Raw genomic sequence first — 14,213 nt, 5'->3', positions numbered from 1 at the left:
TTGCATTATATTAGGTCTACTTAACCAAACATAATATACTCTTTCTTAGGCCTACTTAAAAGTAATAGTGTGTGCTTGTATGAAAAATTTTAATTGCAAGAAATAAACGGGACAAAACATCAGCTTTGTCTCTTACTGGGCAATTGTTCCTAGAAAGAAATATATATTGAATTTCAGTATGACTTGTACATATGAATTCACGTTAGTACGCCGAAGGTGTAAAATAGCACTTGCAGAAGCAAGAATAGGATCATATTTCTTGTTAACGTTATACGAAGTTCTACAATGTCTTTCCTTTTCTTTTTTTTTTTTCTTCGTGGCGTCGACCTCTGAAGATCTTTTGCCTGTAGGTCTTTTGTTACAGTAGCCAGATTCTGCTTTCATTTTTCTTTACATTATCTAAGAAAATGTCTAAAGAAGTTTTCTAGTAAACTAACCAATACACTCGATCCGCAATTTTAGCAACAAATACAAGATCAATCAGGCGGAAAGCTGGAGAAAGGCATGCCGCACTACATCAGTGAACAAAGTGAAACAAGGCGCTCTTTAAATACACATATCTTCATTATGGACTGATATGCCTTTCAGCATCCAGTCTGCAAGTCTGTGCGAATTAATTAAGCGTCTCCACAATCCTCCGTTTGCTAGTCCTGTGGCCTCGTTTACTTCCACACCTAAAAAAACCAAACCCCATGGCACTACAGCCCTTGAAGGGCATTGGCCTACCAAGCGACCGCTGCTCATCCCGAAGGCCTGCAGATTACGAGGTTTCGTGTGGTCAGCACGACGAATCCTCTCGGCCATTATTCTTGGTGTTCTAGACCGGGGCCGCTATCTCAATGTCATATAGCTTCTCAATTCTAATCACATAGGCTGAGTGGACCTCGAACCAGTCCTCCGGTCTAGGTAAAAATCCATGACCTGGCCGCGAAGCGAACCCGGGGCCTCCGGGCAAGAGGCAGGCACGCTACCCCTACACCATTTTCATACCTATGATCTTTAAATCATTATAAACCGAGTCTAGGACTCACTTTGCTTCTTTGACCTTCTATGACAGAATCCATTACACTCCTAGCTTAGCGCATCTTTCTCCATTCGCCAGGCTGGGTAGCTCAGACGGTACAGCGCTGGCCTTCCGAGCTGAAATGAAATGGCGTATGGCTTTTAGTGCCGGGAGTGGTGTCAGAGGACAAGATCGGCTCACCAGATGCAGGTGTTTTGATATGACTCCCGAAGGCGACCTGCGCGTCACGATGAGGTTGAAATGATGATGAAGAGGACACACACACTCAGCCTCCGTGCCAGCGAAATTAACCAATTATGTTTAAAATTTCCGACTCTACCGGGAATCGAACCCGGGAACCCTGTGACCAAAGGCCAGCACGCTAAGCATTCAGCCATGCAGCCGGACGCCTTCTGAGCTCAAGTTTGCGGGTTCGGTTCGACTCAATCCGGTGGTATTTGAAGGTATTAAAATACGGCAGCCTCGTGTCGGTAGATTTACTGGCATGTAAAAGAACGCCTGAGGGAGACAATTCCCGCATCTCGGAGTCTCCGAATACCGTAAAAGTAGTTAGTGCGACATAAAGCCAATAACATTTTTCTTCTACTTCTTTTCATTATTATTATTCCTTCTCTATTCAACCCACATGGCCCAACCACCGAAGTCAGTTTACATGCAAAGCTTCATCCATCGAGCCTTAATAATCCTTGAGCATTCAGTCTTATGTGGAATCCGAGCAACAGGGACCAGACCTTCAGACTTAAAATATCTGGCACAGACCGGGATTCCGTGCCACGTCCGTTTGGAGAGAATCTAACAATGTAAGTCAGATTTCACGTCCGTTATGCAGAAGAAGTGCTGACGAGAAGGAGTATTTAGGATTAACGTATAATATTTACAAACACTCAGTAAGTTAATGTAGAAACAATCGGTGTACAAGTGTCAATGTATTCATAATACAGTCGTAATCTATACATTAAAAAAATTGATGAAAACTAAAGTCAGTCAGTCCGGTCATGCTATCCGGTCGATTTCCTTCATTATTTTTTTAACTGAAAGGTATTCATGCACAGATTTGTCACCAGGTACTATCATCATCATCATCATCATCATCATCATCTGTTTACCCTCCAGGTTCGGCTTTTCCCTCGGACTGAGCGAGGGATCCCACCTCTACCGCCTCGAGGGCAGTGTCCTGGAGCTTCAGACTCTTGGTCGGGGGATACAACTGGGGAGTATGACCAGTACCTCGCCCAGGCGGCCGCACCTGCTATAGTGAACAGGGGCCTAGTAGGGGGATGGGAAGATTGGAAGGGATAGGCAAGGATGAGGGAAGGAAGCGGCCGTGGCCTTAAGATAGGTACCATCCCGGCATTTGCTTGGAGGTGAAGTGGGAAACCACGGAAAACCACTTCGAGGATGGCTGAAGTGGGAATCGAACCCGCCTCTACTCAGTTGACCTCCCGAGGCTGAGTGGACCCCGGTCCAGCCCTCGTACCACTTTTCAAATTTCGTGGCAGAGCCGGGAATCGAACCCGGACCTCCGGGGGTGGCAGCTAATCACGCTAACCACTACACCACAGAGGCGGCACCAGGTACTATAAATCACTTAACTTCCGCCTTCCTCAAATTATTTGATTTTTCAATTTTTTGTCTCTTTGAAGCTATCATATATGTCTCTAATTTGGGTACGGAGTTCGTTTTGGCCTAAGAACACTCAGTGGAACAGGCTCTTTCTTTTCAGCTCTTAAATATTCAAATTGGTTGATTCTGAGGAAAGTTATGAGTGCACATTCAATTTGATGTCTCATTTCTTCAACATTTTTTCTCATTGAAGCAATCATATCTTTCGTTCTAATCGAGGTACGCGGTTCGTTTTGATCTAAAAACACTCAGTGGATCAAGCGCTTTCTTTTCAGGTAATAACTACTTAAATTGGTAGATTCTGATAAAAGTTATGAGTACATTTGTCTCCATGACGAAGATCTTTGAAGGACTTTTTTTAACAGTTCGGCGCGTAGTGTTGTGCCAAGGAACGTTTAATTCAATTTCTTTGTGTGGTGTATTTTCAAGTGTTTAGTTGACATAATATTACATTCTATTACCACAGCAGATCATGTGTTTTATTTCCTTAACTCGAAACTTTGCAAATACATCCGTGAGCATAGTAACGAACAACACCATACTTTGTACATTGCGAACGGAGCCAGCGGGAAACTGCTAGTATTTCCGAAGAAAATCAAATATACACTTCCACAACATAATGTTGAAATAATGATCCCACACCAACATTTCACCGGAAGATCCCTGTTAACCTTAAACGTGACTACATGATGATGATGATGATGATGCTAGTTGTTTAAAGGGGCCTAACATCTAGGTCAACGAACCCTAATGGTACGAAACGAGACGAAATGTAATGACAACTTAAAAATTCAAAATCATCCACTGACCAGAATAAAAAATGTGATGAAGAATGAATATGAATTTAAAACAATCAGTGGGTACGATCCAGAAACTATCATAAACAATAGTATTACTGACTGCTTCTAAAGCACAATCCTGCTGAATCGAGGATACTTGTTGTCTAAAGAGGTCCAAAATCCAGGTCAACGGCCTCTCGTAATGGTATTTATCGCTAGTAAAGTAGCCTGGAACCATGGTATTTGTCATGTTGCGGTACTAATCAAAAGTAGCGTAGACTCACGGTGTTCCGCACATTATGGTACTGCTCACAAGTACTGTACGTCGTACAGGTAACGCAGACCTATGGTGTTTCTCACATAATGGTTCCACTCATAGGCAACGCAAACCCACAGTGTTCCTCGCCTAGGTGTACTAATCACGGGCGCCGGTATTCCCGTGGTGTTCCTCATATAGTGGATACTAATCACAGGCAACGCAGACCCACGGTGCCGCTCATATAGTGGTACTAATCACAGGCAACGCCCAGACCCGTGGTGTTTCTCACAATGGTACTATATAATCACGGGTACTGGAAACCCACAGTGAACCCCTCTCTGCTGCTACTAATCACAAACCTATTGTGTAGCTAACATAGTGGTACTACTCGCAAGTAAAGGCGACCCATGGTGTTCCCCGCGTGATGGTACTACTCACAAGTAGTTTCATGGTTCTAATACAATCATCCCTTGGTCGCCCCTTACGATAGGCAGGGGATACCGTGGGTGTATTCTTTGTCTGCACCCTCACCCATAGGAGGTAGAGAGAGAGAGAGACAAAAAAGAGAAAAGAAGGGATCCGTCACTTCGAAAAATGAAGTAACGGACGAAGAAAGGCAAGGGCCAAGAAGGGCGTAAAAATGAAAGACACCCTACGCCTCGAATGTTATAATACCGTCGGGGTCGGATAGGAACAAGTGTTGACCAAGGAAGAGCGGGCAGGAAAGATGAAAGTGAGGAGCCTGGCACAAGTAAGTGGAAGCAATGCCAGGACTCAGCTAAGGGCCCCGTGGTCACCAACTCACGCTCCCAAGTTGAGAGCCCCTGGAGACCCTTGTAGTCGCCTGTTACGACAGGCATGGGATACCGTGGGTGTATTCTTCATCTGCGTCCCCCACCCATAGGGGGTAAACATGACGACAGTGGGGCATACTATTCCAATGCTGATGGGTTTGCGCCATAAACATGACAAGAGGGTGAAGACGAAACCTTGGCCGATGACGTACGTCTACCCAACAAACATTCCAACTACGCAACAGAAAGATAGAATAGAATGTTATACCACTAGAAATGGGTTGAAGATGAGAGGAACAGCTCACTGTTAATTAATAAGGAGGAGGAGAAAGTGCTTCACTCGTAGACGTCTAGATTCTCGATGGCCTTGTGTTACAATTTTGTCCTTTAACGTGCCAGCAAACCTAATGACACAGGATCTCTGTTGTTCTCAAATATAGGCAAACTAAAGGAAAATTCGCTCCTGCAACCTCAGACACACAAGGAGAAAGTTTACTGAGCTGTCGACTACTTTACTAAATGAGAAAACAGTCTATGTCATTCGCGTAATTAACGGGGAAAAAATGTTTATATTCGTATAGAATATACTGCACCCTCTCATCCCCGCCAATACGTAGCCAAAAATTCATGTCCGGCTCTTGCGCAACTGTGGATACATGAACATAAGTTCTGGTGGCATATTTGTACATTATAAAAATGTATTAAGCATATCCCAATTATTTATGTGGACACTGGAGCCACCCAGGCTCATTTTGGTTTTGGCCGGGGGTTAAGACCGGATGCCCTTCCTAACGCCACGTGACTTTTGAGATGAAAATCACTACCCACGATCGATTGGGATTCGAAACTCAGCCTTGTGGATGGGGAACCAACAACTAAGCGACCGAGCTAATTACGCCCCCATAGTCACACATTATGATAAACACTGATGATGATTTTAGTAACAAGAGGATTACATCAAGATAATCGGCACAATAATAAGGAAACTAATGCATATAATACTGGAAGAAAGAATTAAAACGAAGTAGATTACTTACAATAAAAGGGACTGAGTAGTTTTCCTCAATGCTTAAAATTTATTTAGAAATAATGATAATAATTAAAAATCGCATACAAGGTAAATGTGATGAAAATTGGCATTTTATAGGTACAGGATAGCATACAGGTTGTCCACATTACTTTCAGATTTCATTAAAATTCTGCCCTCCTCTTGAATTCTCAGCAACAAAGGTGTTTAAAGGCCCAAATGCTGGAGATAAGATACAGTATAGTTATGAAAGTAGCGAAGATAAAATACAGATATACCATTTGACGGGAACAATGATAAGGATCGTAAAGAGCAAAACCTAAGATAGAATACGATAAGTCATGACTGAGGCTGTGATGCGGGCGAACGTACGCTAAATAATCATAAGAGATGATACGAGGGAAACAATTACCAATATGCCTACTTAGAATACCAGCTCGTTCTGTTCTACAGTACAATGGCGGTTTTCCCAGCTCACTCAACTTGGGCACACACAGACCCTGGTGGTAAGCTAACAGCATACCAGTAAATATCTACCGTTTTTGTTAACTACTCAAGCGGGTGTACGTAACTATGGGCGAGTGTACACGCGAGAGGAGTTTTATACAGGCTAAATGGATATACTTCACGAGGCGTTATCGCCTCTCAGTTCTGTGATAGGAAGCAACTGCACACGACCCATACCAACAGGTCGCCACGAAGAGAAAGCACTACATGCCCTCTTGCAGTGTTTTATGCAGAGTAAAATATGGAGGTTCATATCCTGAAATAATAGGTTGTCTTACAACATCTACAATTAAAATGATCGAGCTCGCGAAGGATGATTAAGCTGCTGATTAAGTACAGAAGAAAAATCTAGAAAGCACGGCAAGTAATTAAAGCAACAAATTTTCTCAGTTTAAGTGGTGGTTTCGAACCGCACTATCGGCAGCCCTGAAGACGGTTTTCCGTGTAGTTTCCCTTATTTTCACACCAAGCCTTAATTAAGGTCAGGTCAGTTTCCTTCACAGTCCTTTCCCATGTCACAATCAAAAAGAAAAAAGCTTTCTACGTTGGTGCTATGTTAAACCACTGTAAAAAAAAGAACACCTCCACAAAATGACTGATAAAACAGCAACGATTACAGATCTGAAGTTTAGAATATGACAGGTCAACACAGAATAACAATCGGTTATTGGCATAAAAGTACATTCGTGTCCTCACCCCGAGGTGGTGCAGCTCTTTTTAGGCACACCTCCAATGAGATGAGCTGCATGTCTCATTTTAACCACAAACCAGCCCTCCAGCGATTCTTATATTTCTGACAGTACCAGAAACCGAACCCGAGCCTCCGAGGACGGCAGTTAATGGTGTTCACACTTCCTTACAGAGGCAATGTCAGCTGCCATTAACAATGCTGTAATACGGGAGAACCCTGCCGGTACAGCCACTGTCACGTTTAAGAAGGAACCTATCCCAGCATTCGTCAGGAGCCCACGAGGGAAACCAGGAAAAGCCACTTCTACGATGGGCTAACCCCTTAACATGTACCTAATTAGGCAGTTTGCCACAGATCCCATATAGTGTAGACAGCTTGAATTCTTTCCCCGGTTTGTCTGAGGTGTAGACCACTAAATGCAAAATCCCTGTCATAGGAACGAAACGGAAAATTCAGTTTAGTATGGTAAACCATGTTTGTACGGTTCACTTGAAATGGCAGTACGTTGTGATTACACCAAAACCTCTTGGAGAAAGGAAAGAGATACCACTTCTCGATCCCTATGCTAACAGCCTAGGAAATGTAAATCTCATTTCCTAGTAGGAAACGAAACTATGTAACTTCAAATAACGGACAAGGTGAGAAAAGACCACTGACAAATCCACAGTCACCCAAAAAAGTAATGAGCACATAGTATTGTATAAGTTCCTTGCCAGTACCGTACACTTTTTCAGAAACAACTGGACCTGTAAGTATGTTTGCTGTGGATATCCACAAGGTGTGGATCTGCACACGAGGTGAATTACATTTTGATAATAATAAACATGTTAAATGCGAGGAACATGCAACAGTATGCGCTCATACTTTTGTTCAGCGATTATTATGTTGTGAACTCAGAATTACAATAATTGTGCAAGACTGGGGTTAAAAGTGAACCAGCACATGTTCTTTAATAAAAAATGAATCGGTAAGAAATTCGTCCTAGAATATGTAAGTTATGTTGCTATCTCCTGTAGTCCATAGACGTCTCGACTTACTTTGGTTCAATCGATCCTATCTAGGTAACTGTTGTTAATGAAGCTCGTTCAGCAAACTGTTGAAGACAGGCAATTTGAATACGGCAAGAAAACTTACGTCTCTTAATAATGTTATTGGCTTTACGTCCCACTAACTACATTTACGGTTTTCGGAGACGCCGAGGTGCCGGAATTTAGTCCCGCGGGAGTTCCTTTACGTGCCAGTGAATCTACCGACACGGGGCTGACATATTTGAGTACCTTCAAATACCACCGGACTAAGCCAGGATCGAACCTGCCGGGTTGGGGCCAGAAAGCCAGCGCCTCAACTGTCTGATCCACTCAGCCCGGCACTTATGTCTCTTAAAATGCATGATAAGTTAATATTTTGAGGAAATGAAGCACTAACAGCATGCCCGTGTCTAGTGAAGATTCAGTCAAACAAGTGTCACTTCCAAAATTTAAGTAATGTGCAAATAAGAGCATAGCGTAAATGAAGTTTCCCATATTTGAAACTACTGATGCAGTAACAAATACGAACACTTGAGAATTACAGAATGAGTAGGCTGTTGCAACTGAACTTTGCAGTGACCAAGTAAGCGTCAGACCGATATATGATATTACATTATTGCATATTCCTGTTGTGGTTGGCAGAGTGTTGTGTTGGAATGAAGAAGTGTGCACTAAGGTATAGCTAAAATCCCAGTCCTTCCGGAAATCGAACTAGAGATCCTCTGAACTGAAGGACAAGGAGCCAGATCATAAAATCTTCCCACATCTGTTTTGAATGTGAAGCTCTCACCTTTGCTATCAGAGGGCAGAGTAAATTATATAAACTGTAGCCTGTACTATCAATGTCCACAGTTACGAATTCATACACTGACCTTATACTTTTACAGTTTCCCACACCTCGGTGGGATAGCGGGTGCGAACTGTGTCGCATATAGAGACTTGGCTCTGCTTTATGGCCGGATGCTCTTCCTGACACCAACCCTGTGTAGAGGGATGTGCTCACTATTGCATGTTTTCTCTGGTAGTTCGTAGTGTAATGTGTTGTTAGTGTTTGAAGAGAAGTGTTGAGACGAACAAAAACATCCATACCCCGGGACAGAGGAATTAACTATACGCGATTAAAATCCCCGACCCGGCCAGGAATCGAACCCGGCACCCTCTGATCCAAAGGCCTCGGCGCTGACTATTCAACCCAGGAGCCAGACAGTTTTACAACTGAATAATAACAAAGGCAATATCCATGTGATTTAAAAAGTATTTTTAACTAGCGATCAACCGGCATCTGTCCGAGACAGAAATATCTCCACGACCAGCTACTGAGAAAAGGTTTGCCCTCTCACTCGATCGATACTTCCCTTCTCGGTAGTCATCCCAGCCATCAGTCGCAAACGCGCGGCCAAGTTACAACGTGGAGTGACAGTAAATAGGCCTATCTCGTAAACAAAATCAGACTTCCTTACTTCAAACGATATTAATGTCTTAACAGCCGAGCAAAAGAGATGGTGCTCATTCAGGGAAATACCTAATTAGTTTACAACAGGGAGCACGAAGGCACTTCTGAATCGTACTTAATCACAACCATCTCTAATGACTTGATATATCATAGTCTACCAACATTCTCCTATGTTAATGGCATTGTCCATTTTCTTCATATTATTATTTTACCGTGTAGTAGTTTTAAGTTTGCATCCGGGAGATGGTCGGTTCGAACCTCACCGTCGTCAGCCCTGAAGACGGGTTTCCGTGGTTTCCCATTTTCACACCAGGCAAATGCAACCTCAGCACTATCCACTACGTTCCCACATTGCAGATATAAACAGTTACGAAAAATCGTTTTTCTTTTTTCTTTTAACTTTGAGGCATTTAGTTAAATATAAACTTAGCCTTAGAAATCAATTCCTCAAAAATGTACCAAAGCATTCTTGTTTCCACACTCTTTCCATTATTTTCCCTAAATGGACCTAAAGCATCAATTAACCTCGTTGCAGCGAAAAAAAGGGTTTGGCTCCATGACTAAATGGTTAGCGTGCTGGCTTATGGTCCAAGGGGTCTCGGATTCGATTCCTGACCTTCATTGGTTAATTCCAGTGGTCCGGAGGCTGGGTGTGCTTGCCGTCTTCATCATTAGAGTTCATCATAAGCAGGGCCCCATTTTCACAGACGCATTTATTAGCGAAAAAAAGAAAAGAACTCAAGAAAAATAGCACACACGTACTGTATATTATAAGGAAGGTGTAAAACTTCAATGTTCCTTCCTTACATCCGTGAAACTTCCTCTCTCACTTGTCATGGCCCAGGAGGTCTCCGAATTCAACCAACATGTAAATAGTAAGTTACGAAACGCTCTAGGTTTAGTAAGCGACAATTGACAACTCGAACATGAAACATTCCAAAGATTGTTAACAATTAATAGAGGCTAAATATAATTTTCCAGTATTCCGTATACCTGCCACAGTGTATTCAAGACAATGCCAATAACCGCCGCAACGTCATTTGAAGCAAGCATACACAGCATCAACAAGACATACATAAATATCATATACAGTCAATCATCATTATTATTGTATCAACGGTTCAGGTAATGTCAAGAAATAAATGAATGCAAAGTAGGGAAACAAGAGATCAAAACAAAAATGGGCTGGACTGAATGACTACAATGTACTATCTCCAGCGTGCGCGCCAAATATATTCTCTACTCAAGTCCCATAACACACCACACACGGTACATGTTCAACCCTCGGTATTGATTTTTGTACAGCTTCAACCCTCCGCTTACCCTCCCAACCCCTCCCCTAAGCAGTGCTCTCATTATGAGCCAGAGTCGGTACAGGGAATTCCAAAAGTTTTCCCAACTTTACATGTCTGAGGAAGGAACGCCCATAACTTTACTCGGCTTCCACGACAAACCAAGATAAATTGTCGGGACTTACCCTAGTAGAAAGAAGACTTTCTCGTCCTATGAAGACAACTTGACAAAAGCAAAAACGGAAAGGCATAAGCCTAGTGGTGGATTTTGATCATGAATTATATGGATGTAGGATCATAAATTTGCCAATACACCACAAATTAAATAGTTTAGGAGTGTACATAACTAATGATTCTGATCACCTGCCACTCCCATCTGAACACTATATCAAACTACAGATATGATCGGAAAAAAGTTATGGTGAAATGAAATGCTGAATGACATGGGAGCCTGTGAATAACCTGAGGTTTGCATAATTTCTTTAAAAAATATCAGTGTCGCCAGGTAATTTTGAGAGAAGAAAAAAGAAATAGTAATAAAACTAGACCTCCATCGTCCCCCAGCAACTAATCAATTAATTAATAAATGAATTAAAAATAATGTGATACATACCTCCGAGAGGAACGTCTGGGCTGCTTTCTGAGCTCCGACATGCAATAAATATTCGTACACGTATAACGCTAACCTAGAAAGAAAACACAAATATTAGTACGATAATTTGTTTACACTAAAAATAGTAATACGCATATTGAGAAATATTCAGTTCTCACGAGTGAGACAAATACAGCACACGGTAGATCCACTCGTACTTTACAAACTCCAGGGAAATAAAGCAAGAAATAAAATGTGACAAACTGCCTGATATAAATATACTCTAAATACGATTCAATTACTATATAGACTAACAACGGAAACACCAAATACATCACTGCAAGCTGTTTACATTAGCTTCCATTTTCACACACAAAAAAACATGTCACCGTCTTTCACAACAAAGTTTCAGCAAACAGTTCAAAATTAAGGCTCTCTGAATTCCGCCAAACTCATTAGTACGCATTTCATTAAATTGCCATCATTTAATTAAATGTAATTCTCATTTGGTTTCATTCTAGATTCAACTAAGAAATCCTTCATAATTAACACTCGGTGTTGAACTGAAAATATAATGTTTTCAGAATGACAAGTTGAAGGACAGCTACCATTGGCTGGTTTAGTACTTTCACGTATGTTATTAAGTAGAAATATGGAATTTACACAATCATTGACAACAAACATTTTGCTCGTAGAACACGCCCAAATTCATACTAATCCAGAGGATCGCATTTCCTGAATCAGTTATAAAATTTCTCATTCCTTTCGACACTGAAATCCATAAATGAGTGGATTAAATAAGCACTGGAATTTTTCACGCATCTTGACAAGCTTCATCACAATTCAAACTACCCGCCAACGGCGCACAGTTCATTAAGAAAATAATTAGTAAACAACAGTTCCACATAAATGCCTCGGACGCCTCAGCAGAGAACTAATATTATTCTTAACATCAGTCCAAGGGTCATTCGTCAACATATTACCGCACTTTTATTTACAAACAGTAACGCCATCTTCAGTTTGACATCAAACATTACAACCACAATAGTGTGACGTTACACGAACTCTTCCGCAACAGAACGTCACCCAGCAAGGCGATAGACGCACTACCATTATTTTTTTATAGAAGATACAAAAATCCACCGCAACGATTCACTTATGAATACTTACTTTTCACGTGCTTGAGCGTCTGAAGGTACCGTTGAACCTTTTCCCTTCGCGTACATATTGTAGACTTCAACTGTCACGCACCTGTCAGACTACCAAGGCCGTCAGTGACCCCGTGACCATGGCAACGTCAAGAGACCTGTCAGACGCGGACTGCTGATTGGCTCTACTGCTCATTTGGCAGTAGGGAAACTCACTACTAGTTTGCGTAAGCAAAGGAAGATAGACGGGAAGCTGCCATTGGCTGAGCGTTAGCTTGGCTCTTCCAGGAAATGATGCTCCTCCCGCAGTCCTGCCCGCAATGTCCAACGACGGACAGATCTTCAAAGACTAAAATAGATTTCTCGCAGCTGGAAGAAAATGGGTACAATTAAATATAAATGTTTTATTCTTATGAATATTACTGCATGAATCACCAGTTCTTCTTATAAATAATCTCCAAAGGGCAGTTTACGCTGTATACAAACGAAAATTTCTCCTGGAGTACTGCCAATAGCTATAACAGCAAAATGGATTGTGAGCGGCGTGTAACAAAGATTTCTTCAATCGGAAGAAGTCGATATTTGAGATTTTGTCTTATTTACGTTTCAACAATTATTCTGTGTCCCTTATTTTGATTTTGATCATCAAAAATTCATTGTGATTGGATGTTTGTGAATCTTAACAGTAACAGTTAATGCTATCATATGTTAGGCCTAGCGAGCAGCTTTCCTTTTTAATTTTAATTTGATGTGAAATTTTAATAATAATAATAATAATAATAATAATAATAATAATAATAATAATAATAATAATAATAATAATAATAATAATAATAATAATGTTATTGGCTTCACATCCTACTAATTACTTTTAAGGGTTTCGGAGACGCCGAGGTGCCGGAATCTCTGTTCCGCAGGAGTTCTGACGTGACTGACGTATTTGAGCACTTTCAAATACCACCGGGCTGATCCAGGATCGAACCTGACAAGTTGGGGGTCACAAGGCCAGCGGCTCAACCGTCTGAGCCACTCAGCCCGGCATGTGGAATTTTAATTACGTTTATTGTATGACGTTAATTATTACTAAGTAGGGCTATTTATTTGTTGACAATCTCAGTAGTAAGGCGTAAAAGATCCTTTCAGGTTTATTTTCTTACGGAAGTTTTTACCGTACGCTGGTTTGGGAAAAGGCTAGGAATGGGTAGGTAGTGGCCGTAGCCATAATTAGGTACATCTATAGGATTTGCATGGTGTGAATACGGGAAATCGCGGAGGAAAAATCGTCAGAGCTGCTGACGGTGCTGTTCGAACCCCCTCAGAATGATTCTAAACACTATAACAAACGTTTAGCTGAGTTAAACTGAGTTAAAAAGTTTTCAATTCCACGAAATAGTCATTGTTGTTAGGTAGGCCAGCAATAATCCACTTGATTCTTCAAATTTTGGACTAAACAGGTAACCACACTCCCACTGGAATGTTTACAAACTCGTGTCTACTCTTTGTTTCGACATTTATAAAGTTATTTGATTGGGAGCAGAACTTGGCGGGTTCGATCCTGGCTCAGTCCAGTGGTAATTGAAGGTGCTCATATACGTCAACCTCGTGTCGGTAGATTAAGTGGTAGGTAAAAAAAGAACTCATGCGGGACAACATTGCGGCACCTCGGGGTCTCCGAAAAACATACAAATATAATTAGTGGGACGTAAAACCTAAATTATTATTATTATTTCTTTCTTTCTTAACCTGTTTACCCTCCAGGGTTGATTTTTCCCTCGGACTCAGCGAGGGATCCCTGGAGAGTGCCCTGGAGAGTGAGACTTTCGGTCAGGGGATACAACTGGGGAGGAGGTCCAGTGCCTCGCCCAGGCGGCCTCACCTGCTATGCTAAGCAGGGGCCTTGTGGGGGATGGGAAGATTGGAAGGGATAGACAAGTAAGGGGGAAGGAAGCGGCCGTGGCCTCAAGTTAGGAGCCATCCCGGCATTTGCCAGGAAGAG

General features: G+C 41.9%; 1 protein-coding gene across 8 annotated transcripts in view; it reads right to left on the bottom strand.

Annotated features, from left to right (window-relative positions):
* Ssdp (Sequence-specific single-stranded DNA-binding protein) overlaps positions 1–12,397 on the bottom strand; it is an 831,184-nt gene extending 818,787 nt beyond the window's left edge. For 7 of the 8 annotated variants that reach the window (XM_067141370.2, XM_067141374.2, XM_067141371.2 and 4 more), the window contains exons 1-2: positions 12,240–12,397; positions 11,091–11,163 (exon numbers count right to left, since the gene is read on the bottom strand). In XM_067141370.2, the coding sequence (XP_066997471.1) occupies positions 11,091–11,163; positions 12,240–12,295 (129 nt within the window). In that variant the 5' untranslated portion in view covers positions 12,296–12,397. Of the gene's footprint in view, positions 1–11,090; positions 11,164–11,384; positions 12,026–12,239 lie in introns of those variants that run through there. The other variant, XM_067141373.2, reaches the window with a different exon arrangement.
* Between the last annotated feature and the right edge of the window lie 1,816 nt (positions 12,398–14,213).

Source organism: Anabrus simplex, chromosome 2 (genome assembly GCF_040414725.1).
Source record: "Anabrus simplex isolate iqAnaSimp1 chromosome 2, ASM4041472v1, whole genome shotgun sequence".
In the NCBI taxonomy this organism is placed as follows: Eukaryota; Metazoa; Arthropoda; class Insecta; order Orthoptera; family Tettigoniidae; genus Anabrus; species Anabrus simplex.
This window is presented reverse-complemented; position numbering and strand designations above follow the sequence as displayed.